This window comes from Podarcis vaucheri, assembly GCF_965113315.1.
Source record: "Podarcis vaucheri genome assembly, chromosome: 6".
Classification (NCBI taxonomy): Eukaryota; Metazoa; Chordata; class Lepidosauria; order Squamata; family Lacertidae; genus Podarcis; species Podarcis vaucheri.
Window position 1 is genome coordinate 51,655,558 of NC_138764.1, and position 24,573 is coordinate 51,680,130.

The following is a 24,573-nucleotide window of genomic DNA, read 5'->3' on the forward strand; positions in this document are numbered from 1 at the left end:
TGTACCTTGGAGTCTCAAATTTCAGTGACACCCTGTGTGATGCCAAAATTCAGTGCCCCCTGTCTCTTGCCTTCCATTCTACACCATACATGTGGCACCCCCAAGGCTCCGCTCCCAGTGCAGCCAAACCAGTCACACGCCCCTAAATCAACCTCTGGTTTTTTATTATCTCTCCCTCTGTCTGAGAATCATCTGATTTTGCATACACTCTTTATAGGCCCTGTGATGGAAACTACTATGAGAAAATAGCCTCCTAATCAAATTGCAGATAGTAGATAGTATTCAACTAAGTTTTAATCAGAGCAGACCCATTGAAATTAATGGACCTAACTTAGTAATGTTCATTCATTTCAACAGATCTACTCTGAGTAAAGCTTAGTTGAATGCCACCCAATATCCCTACAGTTAGCAGTTTATAAATGGTTAATTAATTCAACAATTCTCCCTGTTGGCCTATCACTGGTTCATTTAGGCTGCCTGTACTAACTTTCTGCAGCCTGAATCTTATGAACAGAATGAATTATTCTGGCCATCTGTATTTATTTACGCCCGTGCCATAATCTGTCCTCTGCAAGCTCTTGTACTGCTTACACATACAGTTCTTTAATGTGGGCATTTGCCAAGCCAGTTTTTAATGAACTACATTCCCCGTATTTAAATGAGTAAGATACTAATAGCAGTTAAAAAAAAAAAAGCCTCTGTGAATACCGCTTTTGCAAATAGCACATCAACATACAGCAGAAGCTAATTTCATTAAACTACTTGTTAGTTCAGATGTCTTCCCATACCTACCATAAGTGTATGTTTAATTTATCTCTAAAGTATGTGATTTGTTTTTTGGCATTGTCTTTAAGTAAAAAAAAGAGTTGCTTTTCTTTTTTTGCAGCTGTTCGAAGTAACAGCAAGTAGCTCAAGTAGCTCGTATGATGCGGCAAGGGGCTTTTGCTTTTAATTCTCCGATTGATTGGGACAATTGAATGATAATGAAACAGCTTGTTCCTCTGTTCCAGAGGTGACACTTTCCACATAATACTACAGAATATAACAAGAAGGATTTCTTGGACACGACTTAAAGTTAATTGACAACATCTGGCATTTGGAAAAGCTAGTAAGAAATGCCCCTTTTTGCCCTGAAATATTGTTGCACGTTACCCTAATCTCCAAGCGGTGCAAGATTCCAGGAGTTCCAGGTGCTTACCCAGCGTTTGTGTTTCCTTTTGAAAATGAGGCACAGTGGAGACTGCGGTGTCTTTAGGATCTATGGTTTATTTACACACATATACAACCCAAGTCTACAATGGAGGGGTTCACAGCATCAGCACCCCTAAAGTGTCTGCATTGTTTATACATGGTGTCAAATTGAAACAGGTTATCCAGTCCCCAGCTGTCATGTTACTGCTTCAGTGCAAGGACAGACTTGATATTCAAAAGCAAGCAGTCACTCCCATGTGAGGCATCCATGCAATTTTGCCTCATTTGCCATTTCATAGCCCTTGCTGCCTCTCTGTTCCCTTATTACAGTATTTTACTGGGGTGGTGTTACAGCAGTGCTAGGGACACAGGACTGCTTCATTGCTCTTGGGAGGCAATACAAAATACATTTAATACATTACCACGAGTTACATGACTCGGATCTTCTCCTGAGATGGTCCAGCCTTCTTGTCCCCCTGCACTAGTTAATGCTAATACTGCTTCTGCATAGCCAAACATAACTAGTTTCTAAATAAAATGGCATGCTTGAGACAGAATATATCATTGCTTTGAAGAAAACCGATAAAGCATCCTTGTATACTGGTCAGTTCTGCACGAATCATAGGTGTCTGATTGTTTCATCTTTTGCAAATCTATTGCCTTCATTGCTGATTTTTAATCAAGTGTGCATTTCTTTTGATTTAATATTTTCTTTTTAAAGTCATTGATAAACTGTTCAGAGTGTGTGTGTGGGCATAAATCAATGGAAGTTTTTGACTGGCTGAAATGACTGGCAGTTGCTGCAGCAGGTTGCAGAGAAAAATGATGATTAGAATGGTAGCTCCTCCTGCCCCATTGTTATAAAGAGTCATCTCCTAGATTTGACATTGTCTATAATATGAGCAGGTAAGACTTAAAAGTGCTGTTTTAAAAATGATGAGTACATATGGTACTGCACAAATCTACATAATTTGTTTCCTTTGGAATTTTACCACAAAGGGTATATACATAAATTAAAAGTGCTTATCTTGGAATTCAAAGCTGAAGTCAGGGTGTGAGATGCTTTTATGATACAAAATATTGCCATTAAGATTAATGTTGAGATCAACTGATTATCAATTAATGCATCTTAATCCACTCATTTATGCTTGCAATTTTGATGGCTTTCATTACACTTGAAATATTTAGCATTGATTTATACGCTGCAAATGCAAATGATTTTGTTTGAAGGGGAAAATGTATTAGGAGCTGCTTTTCCTCTTATATTACAAATAATGATTAGCTATATATATTTTAACCTGTATTTTGAATACGGGTTAAAATATACATAGGAAGATAAGGCTACAGATTTACAGATCTGCATTCTACCTCCACCGTCAGAGGCAGTGTGCTTCTGAAAACCAGTTGCTGGAAACTGCAGGCAAGGAGAGTGCTGTTGTGCTCAGGCTTCTGTAGGCCTCTAGTTGGCCACTATGAGTGCAGGATGCTGGAGTAGATGGGTAGTGACTCTAATGCAGCAGACCTTTTACCCCTCTTCTTCCTTTGCATGTCCTGCCCTGCCAACTGGCTGGGAGTGGAGCTGTCAGGAGAACCTTAAGAGCTGTCAGGCAGCAGAGGAACTAACCCCCACGTCAGGTTGCCAGGAATGGACAAGGGAAAAGTCCTTACCATCGGCTTTTATTCAATATTCACAGAAAGAGGCTTGGGAATGTGGCCCTTCTGAATAATGGTGTTGCTCTGAGTGAGTCTCTGCCCCCTCCCTCTCCCCTCTTCATGTGTCATCACTGAACAGTGCCTTCTGCATCTGAGCTGTCTGCTCTCCTACTTTCAATGCTTGCCGGGTTCTGGGAGGGGGGGGTCTGGAATGCTTTCTAAAGACACTGTGCCCCTCTGGTGCTTTTTCTTCCACCTCTCTCAATATTTCCCAGCTTTCCCCCTCATCTGCCCCTGAGCTGTGACCTCCCTCAAACCCCTGTTGTAATTCTGAACTGTCTTCTTCTTCTATGGAAGGGTCAGGCTGGGGAGGCATGGTCTCCACCATTACTCCTCTGCCCAGTCCCTGACAATAGCAGTGCATAGAGGATGAGAAGGGGTATCATTCCATCTGACAAGCTGTAATTTTCGTGTAAACAGAATGGATGGAAGAGTGCTACACTGAATTCCACCCTTAAGTTTAATATCCAGTGTGGTGTAGTGGTTAAGAGTGGTAGACTCGTAATCTGGTGAACCAGGTTCACGTCTCCGCTCCTCCACATGCAGCTGCTGGGTGACCTTGGGCTAGTCACACTTCTTTGAAGTCTCTCAGCCCCACTCACCTCATTGAGTGTTTGTTGTGGGGGAGGAAGGGAAAGGAGAATGTTAGCCGCTTTGAGACTCCTTCGGGTAGTGATAAAGCAGGATATCAAATCCAAACTCTTCTTCTTCTATCTTATAGAATACATATTCAATAGTATCTTTAATTTGTTGTTTATTTTTCATTTCCTTTAAATACCTGTATGCTGTATGCAAGTCATTGTGAAAATGTGTGTTCAGGAATTAGAAGTATGTCATTCAGTGTATCATCACCACAAATTATATATATATATATATTATTTACGTGATAAAGGACTTCTAAAAATACAGTATTGCTCTTGGCCTTTAGCTTTTGAGTATAGGATGGGGCAAAATCTACACACTGTACATGCATAAATAATACTACCTCAGAATTTAATTTAAAGGAAAGTCTCTCACAGATTAGTTTGGTTATAATTTGTGGACTTGCTTCCAAGTGAACATGTGTAGGATTGGACTGCATTCACTCTGTGGAGTTATTACCCAAAGTTCTTGTTAAGGTACAAGCCAATATACCGTATTTCTACTCAGAAATAAGCTGCATTGTGTTCAGTGGCACTTAACTTCCAGGTAAGTTTGTATAGATCTGCAGCCTACAACCATGAGTTCCAAAATCATGCCATTAACATCAACTGGGTGGTGGCAGTTAAGGTAATGTAAAACGATGCAGTAATATACATGAAAAACTATCAAGATCTTAAATATTAATGCAATGCAAATCATACTATGAAAATTGTTCCATGGTACATATTTAGGGAGATGCGATTTTAAAAGAAATTCTTAATGTTATTGTAATAGATTAAAAGCCTGCTTCTATATATACTAACACAGGAGTTCAGGAAATCCATCCGTCCCATAATATTTTTTCTGTTCCCTTCTGGATTGGTTAGGGCTGATCTCAGCAGTGTCAGTAATTATTATTCTGATGACTTGCCCCTGAAAGGCACTAGCTTGTACCTGTGGGGACAGCAAATCCATTTGCCTGGCGCCGGGGAGTCGGAGGCACAGGCTGGCGCCAGAGAAGAGAAGGGAAAGATGATTAATATGTCTTATAGATTCACTGCCTCTTCACTTGTCCTAGACCTGCCAGTAATTCCACTCCCCTGTGGTTCCACCTTGATCACAGATAATGGAGGCAGATTGAAAGTTTGAAGACAGAAGCCTCTCTCTTTTCCTGAACTGACATTACTCACCCAGGCTAAATGAGCTGTACAGCCACCTGCACCTGCCTATGGGAAGGCATCTCAGCACACTTCACAGTAATGCTACAATAAAGCAGCAACTGCGCTCTAATTAAACAGTGTTTTCTCCCCCCCCCTTTTGAAACCAGATAGCAGGCTGCCATTAGCAAACATATGATAATGCGCAGAGAAAAGTATCTTAGGGTGACTGGGTTTCCCCCCGTTTTTCTTTTTAACCTTTCTCATTTCTTTCTACCTTTCTCTGGCAATGATATTCTTCAAGGTTATTTTGAAGCAGTGCTGTAGTTATTACATATTTAAAGATACAAGTGGCAACTATAAATAAAACAGTAGAAGAAAACGTTATTTAAGTATGCCTATAGTTATGTCCTTATAAAGATAAGATTTTTGTTTTGAAAAAAAGTTTGACTGAAGCAGATCTCAGTCAATACATCAAAGACAAATAGTCTTGGGACTCACTTTGTAAAACAAATCTTAACAGCCACTCTGAGCATATAAATTAAGATGATATGAAACAAGGCAAGAAAGTGCTATTTACTTGTTATTTATTGTGTGTAAAAGGAAAACAGTGCATGTGAATGCAACAATAGACACAGAATGGTAAAATGTCTATTTTGCACCTAACAGTGAACCACCTTAAAGGAAAAATAAGTTTTAAAGGAACATAAAACTGTTCTGAATGCTGAGTCAGACCACTGGTCTGCGTAGCTGAGTAGTGCCTGCACTGATTGACTGATACTATCCAGGGTCTTAGGCAGGGCTGTCTTTCCCAGCCCTCCCTGAAGATGTGCCATGGGATGCAATGACTACCCAGGGTTGTGTCCAATGCTAGTCAACAGGTGTAGCTTTCCCCTTAATTGCACTTTTATTCTTGAAAAGGGTTACTCCACTTAATTTCTGCCTGCTCCACAGCTGGGTTGCTCTCCCCCCATGCCAACCACAAATCATTTAAAGAAGAGTAAAAACAACAGTTGAGCAACTCTCTTGTGTGGATCAGGGTAGGGGTGGGAGCCTAATTTTGGGGTGCAATGGGGAAGGGGAGCGTATTACTCTGGCTTGCTCCTGGCTCAGGACCCCTGTCTCCTTCACTGTCATTCCCTAGCTGGGCATTTCTCCCCCTCCTTTCCCTCATCTCCTCCCTCCCCCTTGAGATAGAGCAGGGGTCAGCAAACTTTTTCAGCGGGGGGGCAGTCTACTGTCCCTCAGAGCTTGTGGGGGGCCAGACTATATTTTGAAGAGAGAAAAAAGGAACAAATTCCTATTGCCTCACAAATAGCCCAGAGATGCATTTTAAATAAAAGGACACATTTCTACTCATGTCAAAACATGCTGAGTCCTGGACCGTCCGTGGGCCAGATTTAGAAGGCGATTGGGCCGGATCTGGCCCACGGGCCTTAGTTTGCCTACCCATGAGATAGAGGATAGAGGGCAGGACAGGAAGGCAGATCAGATATCTCCCTCCTTCCCCTTCTCTCTGAACCTTTCCAAGGCCAAGCAGCATCTTTACTGTCCTCCAGGCAGGAGCTCAGGGAGGGAAAACTTGGGTCAGCATGATGCCAGTGGAGTCAGGTGCTTATTTGGGGGAGGGGAAACTCTGAAATTTATCTACTGTGGTGAAGGCAAAGGGATCAAGTCTGGGGTTTTTGTTCTTTTTGCCACCCTTTCTTTCTGCAACTTTCCTTCTCTGCCACCCACTTTCCCCCTCCCTTTTTCTCTCTGCCCACCCCCTTTACACCTCCCTCTTTGCAGGTTCCTTCTTCCCCCTCTTCCTCCTACCCCCTCCACTCACACTGGTGCTACTGTATTGCACACAAACACAAGCTCCTCCTCCTTTCAATATCTGTCATAGCAGTCCTCCATAACTTATTGACACACTGGAATGTCAACTGAAAACTGCTCTCCCTTTTTTTGCCCCCCTTCCTGCCCCCCCCCGATCCAAAAAGCACTATAGCATTTATTTTCCTGGCTGAGTAGAATCTTGAACAAGAGCACTCCTAGTATTCCACTTGGAGTTTAATCCTAATTTGCTTTTTACATTTATTAAGTTGCTTCATATATGATAAGGCCTGGTTGGGGCAAGAGGTCTCATTAAATACAGGTTGCATATTTTAGATGATATTAATTATTTTAGTGAGTGGTTGTTGACTTCTGCTGAAGTGAAAAGTAAAGAGCAACTGCTGAGTTATTTGGAACATAGCAAAAGCACTAGGAAAATACAACATTTGGAAATCAAGTCAGTTGATGAGATAGAACGGTGGGGGGTGGGATAAATGTATGTTGTGCAAAGATATTAAATCACAAATTTCTGTACCTGACTCAGAAATGAATAACTGTGTTCTATTTTTGAAATAAGGTATGATTGCAATAAAGGCCAAGCTGCCTACGCTGAGTGTCATGTTTGAAGCTCAAGGAAGCATAAATCCCCAACTGTTGTGAGTAAAGGTAGATTTTGAAGGTCAGGACCTTCTGTGTATTTGGCAATTAAATCAGCCTTGTGAACTTCATTGTCCCTCCATACTGTTTCTGCTACAGCACTCATGGTCTGGAACTGAGGGTGATAACAGGTGTAACGTTTATTTCAGGACAGCAAATGTGTGTTAAAACTACATCTAACACTGTTAAATTGTGGTCTTTACCAGAGAAAACAATTTATTTATTTATTTAGCATAGTAGCTTAATATCTAAGAGACAGCTAACTTTCACACTCTTTCTGTCCATACGTTTTATGGAGAAGGGGAACATATGGCCTGTCTCCCCTACGCATTAGGAGATGAATATTAAAACTGAAAATGTAAGCTGTTTCAAGTCATAGCCTTTCATAATATAAGGCTTTTTGTTTTAAATTCCTTGCTGGTATAATGTGTGTGTTCTCTCTCTCTTTCTGTGTGTGTCTTTAGTGTATTTGGCTGTTACATTCTAGAGTGGTGACATTTATGGGAAGTGAATCTATTAAATTCTTTATAATGAATAGCATGTAACAGTGAAACATATACGTTTTACTCATTTTACCTTCCTCTGGGAGACTAAGGCAACATTTTGGCAAGTAGCAGTAAACAGCTTTGTGTTGGCATGCAGTAAATTAAACCGAGTAATTAAAATCAATAGCAAAACAGTAGCTAGGCAGAAAGGTCATATAGCACAGCAGAAAATGTTGGGTAGCATATTGCTCCAAAATCAAAATAAATTCCTCAACTTTTAATTTTTCTTTACATGTCTAAAATAATTCTTAAGATTCATGAGGGAAATTGACACCTCACAAGGCTTCCTCTCTAAATCCACACTGCCCATATGAGTGCCCTTTTTCTGGTGGCACCCTAGTTTTGAGTAGTGTCATTATAGATGACTTGTGTAGTAACCAGCATTGTAGCCAGCCACTTGGGTGCCCAGTCTGTGCGCGTCCTGCAGCCGGGGGTGGGGTGAGCTGCCCATGGAGGTGGGGCAAGCTGCCCATGGGGGCGGGGCGAGCCAATGCAGGGTGTGCTGTGTGGAGCCTCTCCGCAGCCTCCCCCTCAGCTATAGGGTGGCTGAGGCGGTGGGCAGACGCAAGCCCCACGCTGCTCGAAAAAGCAGCTGACTCCAAGTATATTTCAGCGCAGAGCTTGCAGGCAGTCTGCCCGCTACCTCCCCCAGAAGAGACGCATGGCTCAGGCACGCTCCAGGCGTGGTGCCTGCTGCCTCACCTAGCTACCAGTGATGTAGGAAGTACAGTCGGTGCGGCAGTTATTTTTTAAAAAAATTATGAGCCCATTTTTAAATTATTTTTACCTTTGAAACACATATTTTTGCCATTTTGTCACCCCCTCAGTGATGACACCCGGGGCGGTCCACGCCCACCACACCTCTATTCCTACACCACTGGTGGTAAACACTTGTCTTTTCAGTGTCAGATGAAAGGCCTTTTTCTTTTCAGATAAAATCTTCTGTTGATGGTTTTACCTGAAACCCACAGAAGGGGCTTCCATCCTGCAAATTCCATCAAATTCAGGATTACCAATGATGTGCTTTACAGGGAGCTGGATTTAGGTACTGGGCCTATTGGCAGACCAACTCTGCTTTCTAAAAATGTCTGCAAACATAACATGAAGGCTGGAAACATTAACCCTGCTGCGTGGGAATCCCAGCCTGGAGACAGGCTGTGTATCCACAGCAGTGATCAGAGGAGAATTGACTGCTGGGAGGAGAGGAGAGAGAAGAAACACCATGATGCACCTATAGCATCAAAACAGGATGCCTTCATCTGCCCCAGTTGCAACAAAACATGTCTCTCCCATATCGGTCTCCACAGCCACAGCAGGTGCTGTAACTCTCCAACAGTTTGACTTTAGCCCTGATGGCACACTCTTCCCTTGTCTCTCAGAAGAAGCGGATGCCAACATGGGACAGCAAAGAAAGCAGCTAGAGTACTGCATTATAAACCTGTGTAGCCATCATTGAAATTCCATCTTGGTAGTTAGCACAGAAAATATTTCAACAAAATCTTGTCACAATACAAGACTGAGAGAACATTTGATATACACAGTGTAGCCCACAACAGCAACAAATATGGAACTTTGTATGGTGTTGGAAGCTTTCACATACATATATTACAGCCCACATTTTAGACATTTGTATATTTAACTTGATAGCTGCATGAATTATACATCAGGTACTTTCTCAAACATTTTATGTAAGTGTATTGACAAATGTCCTTTAGTTCTTGATGAGATGCATGGTAGTGTTGCAACATTTTAAGACAATTTGCTTATAAGTTTTCTCCCATATGCTGCTTTTCCTTGATTACATCTGCCTCTTTATTTGGTTAAACAAAAACAGCTATGGATCTTTCCCACAATCCCACAGAACAATATTGAAATGCTCTCTTTACTACTCATAGAATTGCTGTATCAGTACAGTTCGGAAACGGGCCAGCAGGATGCATATGGTCCTTGAAATGCTCGTTTTCAATCCATAGAATGTCAGCTTCTGAGTGAGACTGATTTCATTCCATTTTCTGAGGATCCAAAGATAGGCCAGCAGAAGAAATTCTGTTGAGGTTTTGCAAAGTGCTGCACAAGAGCTAGCAGAATACTTTGTACAGCATAGACTTAGCACAAATCCATATATTGAGACATTGTGGAAGAACCTCTGCATGCCTTTTGACTTGCAGAAGAGGCCATCCCCTTTCCTGCCCTCAAGCCCTGGCCAACCAGTGGAATGGGAGAAGCTCACATCAGGTGTCACAGAGCATGCTGGTCAGCAATCACACGGTTCAGAGTTGGAGTTAACTATTTGCAAAAACACAGTCTCCACAGTCTTGACTGTCAGGCCTAATGAGCATAGCAGGTCCTGCTCCATGAAATTAGTTGCCAAGATTGAAAGTCTCTACCTTCCCACAGGCGTCTAAGTCCCCTCCTCTCCAGGGCTTCCCCTAAGCAGTTGCAGACTTTGCCTGCATGCAGCCTATTGCTGCTCTGCTTGTTTCTGGGACATGGGAGGGGAAGCGGAGCTTATTGCAGCAGGAGGGGGAGACACCCATGACTCTTCACCATCTCTGCCTCTTGGCCTTCCTCCCCCAATCACCGACTTCAGCTTCCGCCTCTTATTCTGGACTTCTGTCTGCCATAGACTGTCTCAGCTTGCTAAACCCTGTTACCTCTTCAGCTTCTGACACTTCCTCTCCCTCTTCTCCCTCTGACCACTCAACATTGTCCCACCACCACTGCCTGGGCCTTCTTCCCTTGGTGGTCCCCCAGCTGGTACCTCCCACAGTCATCCACGTCCAACCATCAGGTTGCCAAGGAAAGACAAGGGCAACAAATGCAGTGCTGAGTTGAAAGAGGACACAATCTTGTTTCCAGGTTCTATAGAATTTGGCATAAAGCATGTAGGAATACTGCATTGTAGTTGACAATCGAACTGCTTGTAGGGGGCACTAAACTGACTCTTCCTGCTGGGCAACCTTGGGCATTTATGCTGTGGGGTACTGCAAGGTTCCATTCTATTCCTCATACTTTTTTGTATTCCTTATACTTTTAAACACCTATATAAAGTCATTGGGAGAGATCATCTGAGATCTGGAATGAAGCTCTCAGTTAAGAATTTAACAAGAGCCTGCAGGATTACACCAGTGGTCTATTTAGTCCAGCATCCTGTTTTCGCAGTGGCCAACCAGATCCGTATAGGAAAGCCTGAGTAAGACCTGAGTATAAGAGCATGCTGCCACTTGTGATTCTTAGCAAGTGTTATTCACCACCTATGGCAGTGGAGGCAGAACATAGTCATCATGGCTAGTAGTCCATGATAGCCGTATCCCCCATGAATTTGCCTAATCCTCTTTTAAAGGCATCCAAGTTGGTGGTCTTCACTACTTCTTGTGGCGCTAACTCCATAGTTTAATTGTACACTGTGTGAAAGAAGTACTTTTTTTTTTGTCAGTTCTGAATTTTCCAGCATTCAACTTTATTGGATATTCCTGAGTTCTAGTGCTACAAGAGAGGGTGAAACTTTCCTCTGTTAACTTTCTCAACAACATGAATAATTTTATACATCTCTTATGCCTTCTCTTACACACTTCCCCCCCTAAACTAACACCCCCCACCATTATTGCAATGCTTCCTTATAAGGGTGTTGCTCCACCTTGCTTTATAATTTTGCTTGCTCTTTTATGAACTGCTTCCAGTTCTATAGTAGCTCTGGCATGGCTGGCAACCAGTGCCTATAGTATTCTGTCCTAGTTAGTACTCACAGTTCATTGAGACTACTTAAAGAATTCTAAGAACTATGGAAATAATACTGCTCCTGTTTACTCTTGCGCTGAGCTTTGTCCATATTAAAACTCTAGGCACAGGCTGCAGAGGAGCAATTTTCATCTTGGTAGCCCTGCTCCTTAGCTATCCAGTTCTAAGATGATTGGCTGGGTGCAGTGGGCCTCTTCAGCTGCAGGCAGAACCAGCCACAAGCCCTACAGCAAAGTAAATAGATGAAGACACTGAGTGAGCATGCTAACTTCTAAGTATTTGCCATTTGAGGCCTGAATATATAGAGCAATGTTTAAACATTAACAAATAACAAGTTTCTCATGTAAATGCTCTTTCTAATCAAGGTCCTTTGCTAGTAACAAAGAACTGTTAATTGTAGTGGGAGTAAGATTTGACCATAACTCTGGGAGACAAATAAAAAATGTATGTTAAGTACAATGCAGGGCAATTCTTGTTTAACTAAAAAGCCCATGGGAACATCCAAATTGAAAAGTGAGAGTAAGTTAAGAGAATGGCAGGTAATTGCATCCCCGTCTCCCTCTGCAATGTTTTATCACTCTATGAAAGGGAATCTGATGGAGCGAGAGATTGTTTTACATGCTAGAGGGAAATGTGAATCTGTAAAACAGGATGCATCAGTAAATATTCATGCAACATCTTTGCTTTTGTGAAGCTGTTAATACAGAAGAAAATCTCCCTTCTAAACTGTTGTGCTCTTGTTTTACAAATTACCAACCTCTTGATGTTAATGGGCAGAGATGGGGGGGGTATTATGCAGTGTAAGTACCTCTTTGTCACCCTCCACTGACAGAGAATATGTTGGTGGTAGAGGTTGTTCTGTGCTGTGATGGAGGTCCAAGCTGCACCCAATCAGATGGGTAGCTATCACTGGTGGTCCTTTTGTCAGCAGTAGCCCTGAAGTGGTGTGGTACTGTGTGGCAGGTGAGGGCAGCTGGATACACTTGCTCCAGGCCTCAGAGGGCTAAACTGGCCCCACCAGGGACAGGCTGGTTTTTTTGTTTTGTTTTGTTTTTTGCTATATTCTAACAAAACATCTACCCTGGGCCTCAGGCAAACTCTGCATGGGCTTAAGTTGCACCAACGAACCAGAGCTCTGTTGATCCTCCAAGAGACCCAATTCTCAGTCCCTCGGCTGTGTCAGTCCCATTGCTGGTGCAGGAAGAAGCAACAAAAAACTACCACCACACCTTCTGTCTTGACTGGAAGGAGCTAGCAGGGTTTTGAATACAGTGGTGATTCTGCTACTCTGATAATTATTCCTCATCCAGTTACGATTGTTCTGCTCCATTTTGTTTAAAATCTTTGCAGTCTTTTTGGTACCAGGTTATAGGGCAGCATACAAATGTCATAAACATCATATCTGGTTAATACCACATATACCTGTTTGAAGAGCAATGCAAACTTATCATTATGGACAATTTTGACTGTAATCGTAAACACACACAAACTGTGGTCATTTGTTTGCTCGGGGGTACTTTTTACCTTTGCTAGCGGATAGTGCTCACTCAGGTTATTTGTGAATCATATTCTACTCTAGATAAGTGTTTCACAGATTTGGGTCTCCAGCGGTTTTTTTGGACTACAACTCCCATCATTCCTGATCTAGAGACCCAAGTCTATGAAAGCTGCTCTAGTTGAAGGGAACTGGAGGGGAATTTTTTTTGCATTGCTTTCAATGGGAGACCCAGCTGCATTTCTGTTGTCTATACTTCTGCATGAATTTTTCAAATCAGCATGAATTTTTCAGGCATTCTTGTTCCTCCTAGGAATTATACTTGCCAAATTTCAAATCAATAGGGAAAAGGGGTCCGTTTTAAAGCAGTGTTCAGAACAGTGTAACTAATAAATCAGAGTTGATCAGAGTAACTAATATTGCTCTCTCAAGTACGAACTACAAGTAATTAACTAAAGGGAATGTGAAAGTTAGGCTAGCACAAAGTGGAATGGTTTGAAAATGCTTAAATAAATGTAAGAAGCATTTGAGTGTGAACTCTTCTTTCACAAAGACAAAAAGCAGATGAGAGAAACCTGTAAACGCTCACTCTCCAAGGAGAAAGAGTTCACAGAAATCAAAGCCAACCTCCTCACCTCTTGTTTATACTTTCCCAAGTTCTCCCCCACTCACAACTGTGATTCGAGATTTCCATATGGAAATAAGGTATTTCAGAATGTTGGACACTTGTTAAAATGTGTTCCAAATTACATTGTTAATCTTCCTTTCCCCAAATATGCTTTCTCCCCAGTCCCTGTATAATGGATTCATCTGACCTATTCTTGATGAGGGGATGACTTTGAATGAGTATAAAATGAGCAATGAATGAATATATGGCATTAAATAATCATAGAATACATCCAATTGTGCACCACCAGAAAGAGGTATTGGGTGATGGGGTCAGTGTGCTCATCTGCAGAACATCTGGGGTCAATGGAAGTCATGGGAGTGGCAGGGATACAGTTCAGCAAGGGCTACAAGATGGTAGGGGGTTTACAGAGTCCAATGTCTTACTGAGAATCTAAAAAAAATATATGCATGTGCTGTCAGAAAATCATTTCTTGGGAAAAGAAAGTGCTGAGAATTCAAAGCTCTTAAACACAGAGAAACATATTGTAAATGTTTTCTATTGAGATTATGTAGTTTAGTTTATTCTGAAAGTGCATCTGAAAATGTTTGCCCACTTGAATCACACATTCCACAGTAAAAATAAAAATCAACGAATATATGCAATACTATTATAAACCCAAAGAAGACTCAACAAATTCTGTTTGATATTCTGTCTGCATCATATTTGTATTGCAGCTACTTTAATTTCATATTAATAACTTACACTGTGACCAAACAACAACAAAAACAACAAAAACCCATTATGTTTGTAGTTTGGATGCAGATGTGTGTGAAAACAGCATCTGAAATTCAGACATCACCAAATTACTGCTGTAGTTTTTTACATTCTTGGGAGGTTTTTAAAGTTAGTCTTGTGTGCAAGATACGCCACCCAAGAGTACCCTAAATGAAGTTCACATGGATTTTAAAAATTATTTCTGCAGAAAGGAGGGGAATGGGAATAGATGAACAGATGGGAAAGGGAGATGGGAAATAGAGGAAAAGTCTAATTGGCTAATTGAAGCTAAGAGGCTATTAAAGCTGACCGTGTGGTCTACTGACAATGTACCATAGAGACTGGGGTGTGAGATTGAGGCTGGTTTCTTGTTCCCAGGCTGCTATGGACTGCAAAAAAATAAAGTCAAAACATTCTATACCATAATGATAAGTTCTAGTCAATTAGACTGAGAACTGAAGAATAACATAAAGTGAAAGGGCTAAAGGAGGAAAGGACAAGGAATCTTCTCTTACCCTTCTTTTTAACTAAAAGCAGCCTTGTGAAGCTATGAGTTGAAGAGGAAGAATGGCTGTGTAGGAGGAGTGCTTAGCTTTTTCACTTCCAGCCATGTTGTTGCTCAAAACCCACCCTACAACCTGCTTTTCTAGCTATGGGTGGTATGAGGATCCCTGCCTGGTGCAACAACCTGGGCTCTGATGAGGAGGGGCCAGCCACATTCAGCAGCACACAGATGCAAAGACAATTGTCCCGGCAGCTTCAGAAGCACTTCAGAAGCAGCCAAGGTTTTGGTTTGGAGGGGCTGGCCCAGACCTTCAGCATAGCAGCACCAGAGGACAACCCAGGCGACATCATGGCTAGGCCTGAGCCACAGCCCAAGCCCAAGTGGACCATGGGCTCTCCATCCAAATTGGGACTTTCTAAGTTTTTACTCATGAAGAAGAAGAAGAAGAAGAGTTTGGATTTGATATCCCGCCTTTCACTCCCCTTCAGGAGTCTCAAAGCGGCTAACATTCTCCTTTCCCTTCCTCCCCCACAACAAACACTCTGTGAGGTGAGTGGGGCTGAGAGACTTCGCAGAAGTGTGACTGGCCCAAGGTCACCCAGCAGCTGCATGTGGAGGAGCGGAGACGCGAACCCGGTTACCCAGATTACGTGACTACCGCTCTTAACCACTACACCACACTGGCTCTCATGGAGCATGCAATCCTCACAGAACTGGATTCATCCACTGTAGGGACTCATGTCTCCATCTCAACCTGGCAACATGCTCAAATGAATTTCTCAGACTGGAGGAATACTAGGCTCCAAGCCAGAGATTTGTTTCCAGAAGCATAAAAGTGGCTTGTTTTGCCCGATCCTGCACTGTACATATAACACATTCATATTATTCCTAAACAAAAAGAGAGAGCTTTTAGCAGGTGCCAGAAACAGTACAGTGAAAGCAGTAAGTTTCAAAGTGTAGATGCAGCCACGTTGAAGGATTGATCCATTACAAGTGTGGAATGGGTGTTGTATGGCACTTGTGCTAGTTGTGCAGACGAAACTGGTCAAGCAGCCATGTATGGGGTAATGTGGTTAGACCACACCTGGAATACTGTGTCCAGTTCTGGGCACCACAATTTAAGAAGGATATTGACACGCTGGAACATGTGCAGAGGTGGGAGACGAAGGTGATAAAGGGTCTGGAAACCAAGCCTTATGAAGAACAGTTGAAGGAATTGGGCTTAGTAAAGAGGAGTCTAAGAGGAGATATGACAGGCATCTTCAGATATCTAAAAGGCTGTCGCATGGAGGATGGAGCAAGATTGTTTTCTCCTGCTCTGGAGGTTGGGACTCAAACCAATGGCTTCAAGTTACAAGAAAGGAGATTCCGACTAAACATCAGGAAAAACTTTATGGCACTAATAGCTGATTGACAGTGGAACAGACTCCCGTGAGAGGTGGTAGACCTATAAGCAGAGGCTGGATGTCCCTCTGTCGTGTATCATCTTGCAGTTGAGATTCCTACATTCCAAGGGGTTCAACTATATGTCCCTTGGGATCCCTTCCAACTCTATCATTCTACGATTCTATGAGACTGAATTGTGTTTTGAGAGGTTGTTTATAAGTCAGATTGGCAGGTAAAGAAGCACTGTCTTTGCAGTTTGTTGTTTCCCCCTTTTCCTAATTAGCACACAATGTAAATGTACATTGCATTATTCCAGTTACCAAGAAATCTGTGTACAGCATATGCTTTGGGTGCATAAGGTCCCCGGTTCAGTCCCCGGCATCTCAAGGAAGGGTAGGGAAAGAGTCTTGCCTGGCACTCTGGAGAACTGCTGCCAGTCAGTATAGAACAATAGTGAGCTTGATAACAATAGTGTATAGAACAATAGTGAGCTTGATGGACCAATGGTCTGACTCAGTGTAAGGCAGCTTCTTATGTTCATATTACAGTCCACATATTCATGAAAGGTGATCAATATTAGTATTCAATAATAAATATGTTTAGAATGCGGGTTTCTTAACTTTTAACTAAAACACTGAAGGTTATGATATTTCATTTTATTTTTCTTCTGTGCAGAGAGAAACAGCCAGATGTTCTAAAAGGTATAAAAGCTATGGGGACTGTAATCAGGTGGTTAAAGAGGAGAGATATATGCGGAAGTGTTTTTAATTAATTGCATCCAGAACAAAAGCAGTTATATCACAGTATCTGAAACTGCTTTGGAAAATGGTTTCAAAATGTTTTTGTGGTTACCCTTCCCCCTGGTAAGGGCCGTTCAGTTCCATGTCAAACAAGCAACCCCTTCTTAACCCTAAATTCTTTGGGCAGGGTTAGGTAAAGTGTTGGTCCGCGTCATGTTTCCATTTCTAGAAGGAAACAACAGCAATGTTGATCGAAGGCTGCCATCCCTCGAGTGACTTCAAGGCAGCAGTCCTGAGTGAGGGAAGGCCAATTTATTTATTTATTTTGTGACGACTCACATAAATGTGGTCATGCATGAGTGAAATGCATGTAAAGGTGTCTGTACATCTTATAGTTAAAATCTATTCAGGGGATAGTAGTGTTGCTTGTCTAGACAGGAAATTGCTGCTTCCACCTTGCCCTTCAATGTCCTCCATCAAGAACTTGTGTACAAGCTTTCCCATCAGTTTGTGTGACTGGTTTGTGCATGTGTGTTTTGAAATCCAAACAGCCAACACTAGTTAGGAATACCAAACGTTGTTTCAGTATCATGCTGAAGCCAATGGAGTGGGAGATGATGGCTGTTGTTATGAATGGACTTTGGACATATTTTCATCAAATCACCATTCAGAAGTTTAGTTAGTTCGACAGTGCACATAAGTATTAGTTAGCAATGTACATTTGTAGTCCTAACTAAGGCTCTTGGAGGATATATGTAACTGGAAATATGCTCCAGTATGGCTTCCTCACTTTAGCTTTCACGTACTGCATGGCCTATAGCATGAAAGGGTGGAGCATTTCTGCAGATCTGTGATAAGATATATATTTTCCCCTCTCTATTTAGAAATGCAGCTAAATTTCACATTCTGAATCTGTTCCTGCCAGGCCTAGGTCACATTAGTATTCTACTGGCAGCTGCCTATAGGTAGTAATATTGTTTTGTCCATAACCAGAGGGAACAATCAGACTCAGCCATTCTCCGGCTATAAACCAGCCAAAGTAATTGGGTTTAATTTTAATTTTTGTAATAGCTTTAAATTAATAGAAGCAGCTGCTGCTACAGTGTGTGGGTGTCCTTTTCCAGCAGGCATAGAACAAAAAGAGGGAAAGACTAAACAATGGTATGTCTAGGACACAGAGGTTAATGCAAGAACTGAGCAATGTCTTTTTCTTATCAAAACCCCCAATTGGCCATATCTAGCACCTTGTCTCTTGTGCTCCTCTGTCTCTCTCCCTTCCTCCCTTTTTAATTCCCAGATAAAATCTAATCTGATTAGGCTCCTGTATGTAAAGATGTTTTGTTGGTATTGAAACACTCAGTCTCCTTTTCCCTTTGACTTGGGAACAGATTAGCACTGACGAAGTGTTAAAAGTGATAAGAATAGATTAACAGCCCCATGAGTCCCATTACAATTATATTTAGGGGGGACATGCTTTGTATTAAGAGTTTGAACCTTTTCTGAGACTTTGGGTTTTTATCGCTCAAGTAAGGGTAGGTTTTCCTCCAGTGAAAGGCACTGGGTTGTGAAACTGACTTATGACTTGTCCTATATTATAAGTTTCACTATAATATCCAAGCATATAGATAAATAATTTTTGTTAAAACTGTTGACACCCAGATGTTTGACTTCTTCGGACCAGAATGGAAGACAGCAATAACACCAAAGCATTATTGCAGAAACACACAAGCATGTTAGATTAAGAGATTAAAAATAAAATAAAATAGAAGCAACCTGTGCTGTGTGCCATCTGAACTAGTAGCAAACTAGTATCAAACAAATCTCAAGTAGGTTTTCCTAGCATTATGAATTGTTTCATTATAATGAATGCAGCTTCTCCTGTTGCCAACGTAGAAACAAAGGTTCTGCACTTGCCAATGCACTGTTTGAAATTGCATTGCATTTTGAGGTCTGGGGGCTTCAGTTTATTTACTCACAACCGTATAATCTGTTTGATCTTATATACAGTGGGAGATAGCTGATAGCATACCAGAGTAATGTTGGATGATAGAAATATGTTAAGATATTTCAGGAAGCTATTTGCTTAGCTGGTTGTATTCTAAACCACTGAGCCTCTTGGGCTTGTTGATTGGAAGGTCAGCAGTTTGAATTCGTGCAACTCCTGTTGCTCTGTCCCAGCTTCTGCCAACCTAGCAATTCGAAAGCACACCAGTGCAAGTAGATAAATAGGTACTGCTGTGGCAGGAAGGTAAACGGCGTTACTGTGCACTCTGGCACTCGTCACGGTGTCCTGTTGCGCCAGAAGTGTTTTAGTCACACGACCCAGAAAGCTGTCTGTAGACAAACGCTGGCTCCCTCGGCTAAAGCGAGATGAGCGCCACAACCCCATAGTTGCCTTTGACTGGACTTAACCGTCCAGGGGTCATTTATCTTAACCTATTCCCCCACCTTCACTGCTATTTATATCAGATTGAAAACTATAACCCTCTGTCCTTTTGTCTTTGCGGTCTGCAAGAAATAATAGTAGTAGTAGTTTGTGGCTGGTTAACATCAGGATCTTTAGTCAGCACAATGTAAATAAAACAAAGAACAACAATCAAGAGTGGTCCCCTTTATTCATTGGAGTTTAAGAGCCAAAGCAATACAAAGGACAAATAATTTTTATGTCATCTCTAATTAACTGCATCACTGAATCTTCATTGTAATTTGCCAGGAAGATGTCCGTTTTCTTTGCATACTCCTTAACAGCCGCTAATTGGAAAGACTCTTCTATCATGAGAACTTTCTGTCCTCCGTTTCATATTAGCAATGAAAGGCCAAAACTGATCCTCTCCAGTTGTCTCATTTCTCAGAACTATTACCGTAGGACACATTACTACTGCTATGTCTGTAAATCATATTACGTTTTCTTCGCCATCATTGCCTGACGGTAGCTGACTTCTGCTACAAGCATTAGATGGGACCTGTTTATGATATTCCTTAATTGAATAAGCTACTGTCTGTGGGATGATAGTATGCTTTTGCCAAATAGGATTGGAAAATTTGTTGTATTTAATTGCAAGACCCTTGTGGAGTCTGTCCAGGCAGATAAAGGTGTACAGCCAGTACCCACAGCCTGCCTGCCTAGGGAATGGTCTTTTACTCACCCTTCCAAGATTGCTACATAATCATATTGAATTATTGTGCTAGTGCATAGATGCTGCACAGAACAAGGTTCTCTCGTTCAAATTAAATAAGAAATCTACTGTGTTTTCCCCCTTTTACTTCCAGAGCCGACACCTGCATTGCCTTATGATGTGGTTTTATTTTATTTATTCTAACTATTAAGATTTTTCATATAATATTGACAATAAATGCAAAAAAACCAAGAAGGAACAGCAACAATATAGAAGGAAAGGCTTCAGCCCTATAGCCATTTGACTTAATACCCCACTGAAGACCCCACTGAACTTAATAGGTCTGTCTTCTGAGTAGACATACCTAGGATTGTGATGTATGGTAAAGCAGAGGTGAAGTTTTTCAAAGAACTAGAGTGATCCAGATCTCAGTTGTCAGAGTTTTAACTTCCTTCTACATTAAGCTTGGAAGGTGGTGGATGATTACGTGGAAAATGGAGGTGGATTCTCTACATACAAAACCTGATTCAGATTTATTCCTCTGCAGTCAGAGCCATAGAGCCATTATGTCAGGGAAGAGAGACTCCCCATTCTCCATATATGTACAACTTCACTGTTGCATTTAATTTAACCAATGGGATTTTGATTATGGCATTTGTCTTTATCTTTTAGGCAAAGGCTGCCACCCAAAAATGTGTATTATTATCGCTGCCCTGATCACAGGAAGAACTACGTTATGTCATTTGCTTTCTGCTTTGATCGAGAGGATGACATATACCAGTTCGCTTACTGCTACCCGTACACTTACACGCGGCTTCAGCATTATCTTGATAATTTACAGAAGAGAAGCATGGACTACTACTGCAGAGAACTTCTGGGACTTAGTGTGGTGAGTAATAAATGCATTTGCTGCTCATAATATTTCCTTGTCGATCCCTGGACCATAATGGCAATACAGTAGCATTCATCACCTAAGGTGATGTACCCACACATGTATTTGTTTTGTTGCAATCAAGGACACAACAGAGCTTAGCTGCACTGTGAAATATAGGCAAATGCAGGTTCACATAAAGCATTATGATTGTGACATGGAGAAATTGCCACATAGTTTGAATTTGCCTCCAAAGATATTAAAAGAAAAATGTAAACAAGAAGAAAAACATTCTGGCATGGATTTTATTGCTAACACCTTTACTCTCCCATCCTCTCCCTCCACATTCACCATGATTCTGTTCCCAAAGTAATGTGTTTCTCCAAAATGGGATGTTACTTTGTGTGGGCATATGTAAAACATGCCCATGTTGTGTCCAGCATTTATACTTCCTGTTGCAACTACCACTGTTGTTTAACAACAAAACTATTTAGGCTTGCCTCTGCTTAGTTTTGCCAGAGCTAGCTACATAATTCTAGTATCAAAAAGTATGACCTGCATTACTACTGGTGGCCACCAAGATCAGGCACTGATCTGTACCAAGACTGGTTAGGGCCAACCAATGAGGTGCAGAGGACTCTGGAAGTATGGTATTACAACTGAACCGTCAAGTCAAAGGGAGGGAGCCCATTGATGATATTTCACTCAGGTTCCCATGAAACCTGAAGTTGGGTCTGAATAAGGAAAATCCCAGGCATACATATGGATGTGTACATTACCCCTCATGAATCCTGTCCAGTCTGTTCCTTTTCCATGTCAAAATGGTACTTCTCTTACTATAAAGTAATGCAGGACTTGTTACATCCTGCAGGATTCATCTCACCCGGGACACTGTCTGTTTGCACTACTGCCTTCTGGCAGAAGATATAGAAACATCAAGTCAAAGACAAATAGACTGAAAAACAGTTTCTATCCAAGAGCTGTGGCCCTTTTGAATGCTGTAACTCGTTAGTGTGACCTGGGAGTTTGATGGGTGTGGTGTGGGTGTGGCTGGAATGTGGTTTGTTTGGTTGTTGTTGTTGTCTTGCTTTTATTGTTTTAAGGGATGGCATCCAATTTCGTTGCACTTTGTGCAATGTTGCACTTGTGTAATGACAATAAAGAATCTATCTATCTATCTATCTATTAGGTAGGATTGGTCGAGTTGAAGATCATCATTGTCCAAAAGGTGTAAATGCTATAAAGGGTCCTTTTATAAATTCTAGAGTTTATACTACAAGTTTATCAGCTGCTTCCTTGATTAATAAAAAAGTGCAAAAAGTAGAATATAGTTTCAAGTTTATCAGAGTGGAAACTTAAACAAAGATAAATTCAGAAAGAATAAAGCTGTTGGAGCATTCTATTCTATGCTTCCCTACATGAGAATCAAAAATTAAAAGGGGGAGGGAAGGAGAGGGAAAATTACATAAAAGGAAAATGAAGTTGTTATTGTGATACTGACAATGTTTAAATGCCCATCTTGGAGGATGCATATATCTGTAGTCTTGTCTTGTCTTGTCTTTCTTGATTGAGCACAAACATTGGCATAATGTTCAAAACAATCATGAAACTCCTTATAATGGAGGCACAAAGATTTTATTTTTTCTCTTTCTACATAGCTACATATGTTGAAATAATGGCTTTAGAGTACATTGGGTCCTACCCAATTATTTGTGATATAGCTACAATGCAAAAATAGCTTGTGTTCAAAATATGGTATAAGAATTTACTAAGTTATCATTCTAAATATTGACTTTGAGTCAGATATGTTTAAGCTGATGCAGTGGGCTTCTGCTAGGCTAGTGGATTTTTTTTTTAAAAAAACTTTTTTTCTTCAAGCAGGTTTCCCCCCCTCCCCTCCACCATCATATCGCAAACATCTTTTTAAGCTTGCTTTTCCTTAGCAGTTGGACATATGGCATTGTGGAGTGGGGAGTTATATGGTAGATTTTTAATTGTGGACTTATAGAGCTAATTTCACGGTTCTTTGGGTTATGGTCATTATAGCTTGGTTTTTCTGTAACAGGCATATTGAGTGATGGAGGATTAGCAACAGAGCTACTCCATTTTTTATCACAAAAAACCAACATCTACTACTGCACAACTGTTGAACCTTGCTCTCTGTCAAAGCTTGGCAAATAATGTAGCACTTTTTAAATAATCCTAGCTTTTCTTCATGTGACATTTTCCTAGAAAGCTTGAAAATGTGAGTTAAAGATTTTACAGTGTTTGTTGCTCATGCTCAGTTTTAAGAGGCTGAGAAAAGGTGAGCTCCCCACCCACTCCCTTGGTTATCTTGAACAACTTAAATTATCAGTGTTTGAGAGAGTTCATTGAAAGCAGATGCTTTCTGTTGGGTAATAGATTAAAGTTGCAGCATATAAAGGAGACAGAATAAGGTTATTATACCCAGAGATTGGTGAGTCACTCATCATGCTGCATTAATATTTTGACACTAATCACATTTATACTTTTTCTCCTCTGAAAACTTCCACAATTAAATCCATAAATGCTTCCTGAAATTCTTTGAAAATTAAAACTGGAACAGCAGTACAGGACATGCAATTTCCATTAGATTACCAAAGTTCACAGTGGTTGTAGAGGCAAATGGCACATGTTCTTTTTGCTAGCATGAAGATAAGCAGATCTGATTCTACTTTTTATATCTGAGAGCTTTTGAGCATTAAAATTCTGTGAAATGATCTCAAGAATATGCAATCCTACAAGCTTGGTACCATGGCAGATACCCATTTGGTACCATTTCTACTGACATGATTGTTCTGCCTTAGAGTGGTTGGTTTTTTTAAAAAAGGAAAAAAATCAGCCAGGTAATTAGTGGCAAATCAGTTATTATAGCTTTGGCATAATATTATAACTATGCCAAATGATTTACTTTTTTAAACAATATTTATATAGAGCTTGGTTGTAAAAACAAACAAATCTCCAAGGGGTTTACAAAAATATAAAATAAAACTTTTTAAAATTATCGATAAAACAGTTAAAAACAGGTGTTTAAAAACATTCGAAATACTATTAAAATCAACAGTAGCTTAAAAAGAGATAAAATACACATAACTTCTACATTTCTGAATAGGCTTGCCTTAAAAAAAAAACAATGTATTAAGCAGGCTCTGAAAAGAATACGGAGTATAGCAAATCATAATCTTACAGCAATCAAAATACTGTGCTCTCCTATGCAGTGATTGCACTGAAATTTTATCCTCAGTCATTTGGGGGCTACTTAATTTCAGAAAGATGCAACATTAAGGTTGCTTCAGAAACAGCAATATGTGAATAGCTAAGCAAAATAGAAGCAGCATGTCATTCTTTATGTTGCAATCTACTGTATAGTCATGAAAACATGATGCATTTATAAATTCTTCTGTTGGGTCCTTTCCGGGAGTTTCCAGGTGTTCAGATGACGTTTTCAAATACAGTAATGGGCAATAATAGTTTTCTAGGGGTATTAATGGTGAGAAGGAAGCCAACTACAAGTTATTGACAGATCCATTTCAGTTTTTTGATTCAGAGATTATCTACCTGTTGCTTAATTCTGCTGTAAGACTAGATGGCCTTTTAAATTTAAATGAAAGGTGA

General features: G+C 40.9%; 1 protein-coding gene across 2 annotated transcripts in view; it reads left to right on the forward strand.

The window, feature by feature from the left end:
- The window catches only part of LOC309534535 (BEN domain-containing protein 5-like), a 730,363-nt gene that overhangs the window by 235,493 nt on the left and 470,297 nt on the right, over nucleotides 1–24,573 (forward strand). For both annotated transcript variants that reach the window (XM_082226761.1, XM_082226765.1), the window contains exon 5: nucleotides 20,739–20,955. In XM_082226761.1, the coding sequence (XP_082082887.1) occupies nucleotides 20,739–20,955 (217 nt within the window). The remainder of the gene's footprint in view (nucleotides 1–20,738; nucleotides 20,956–24,573) is intronic.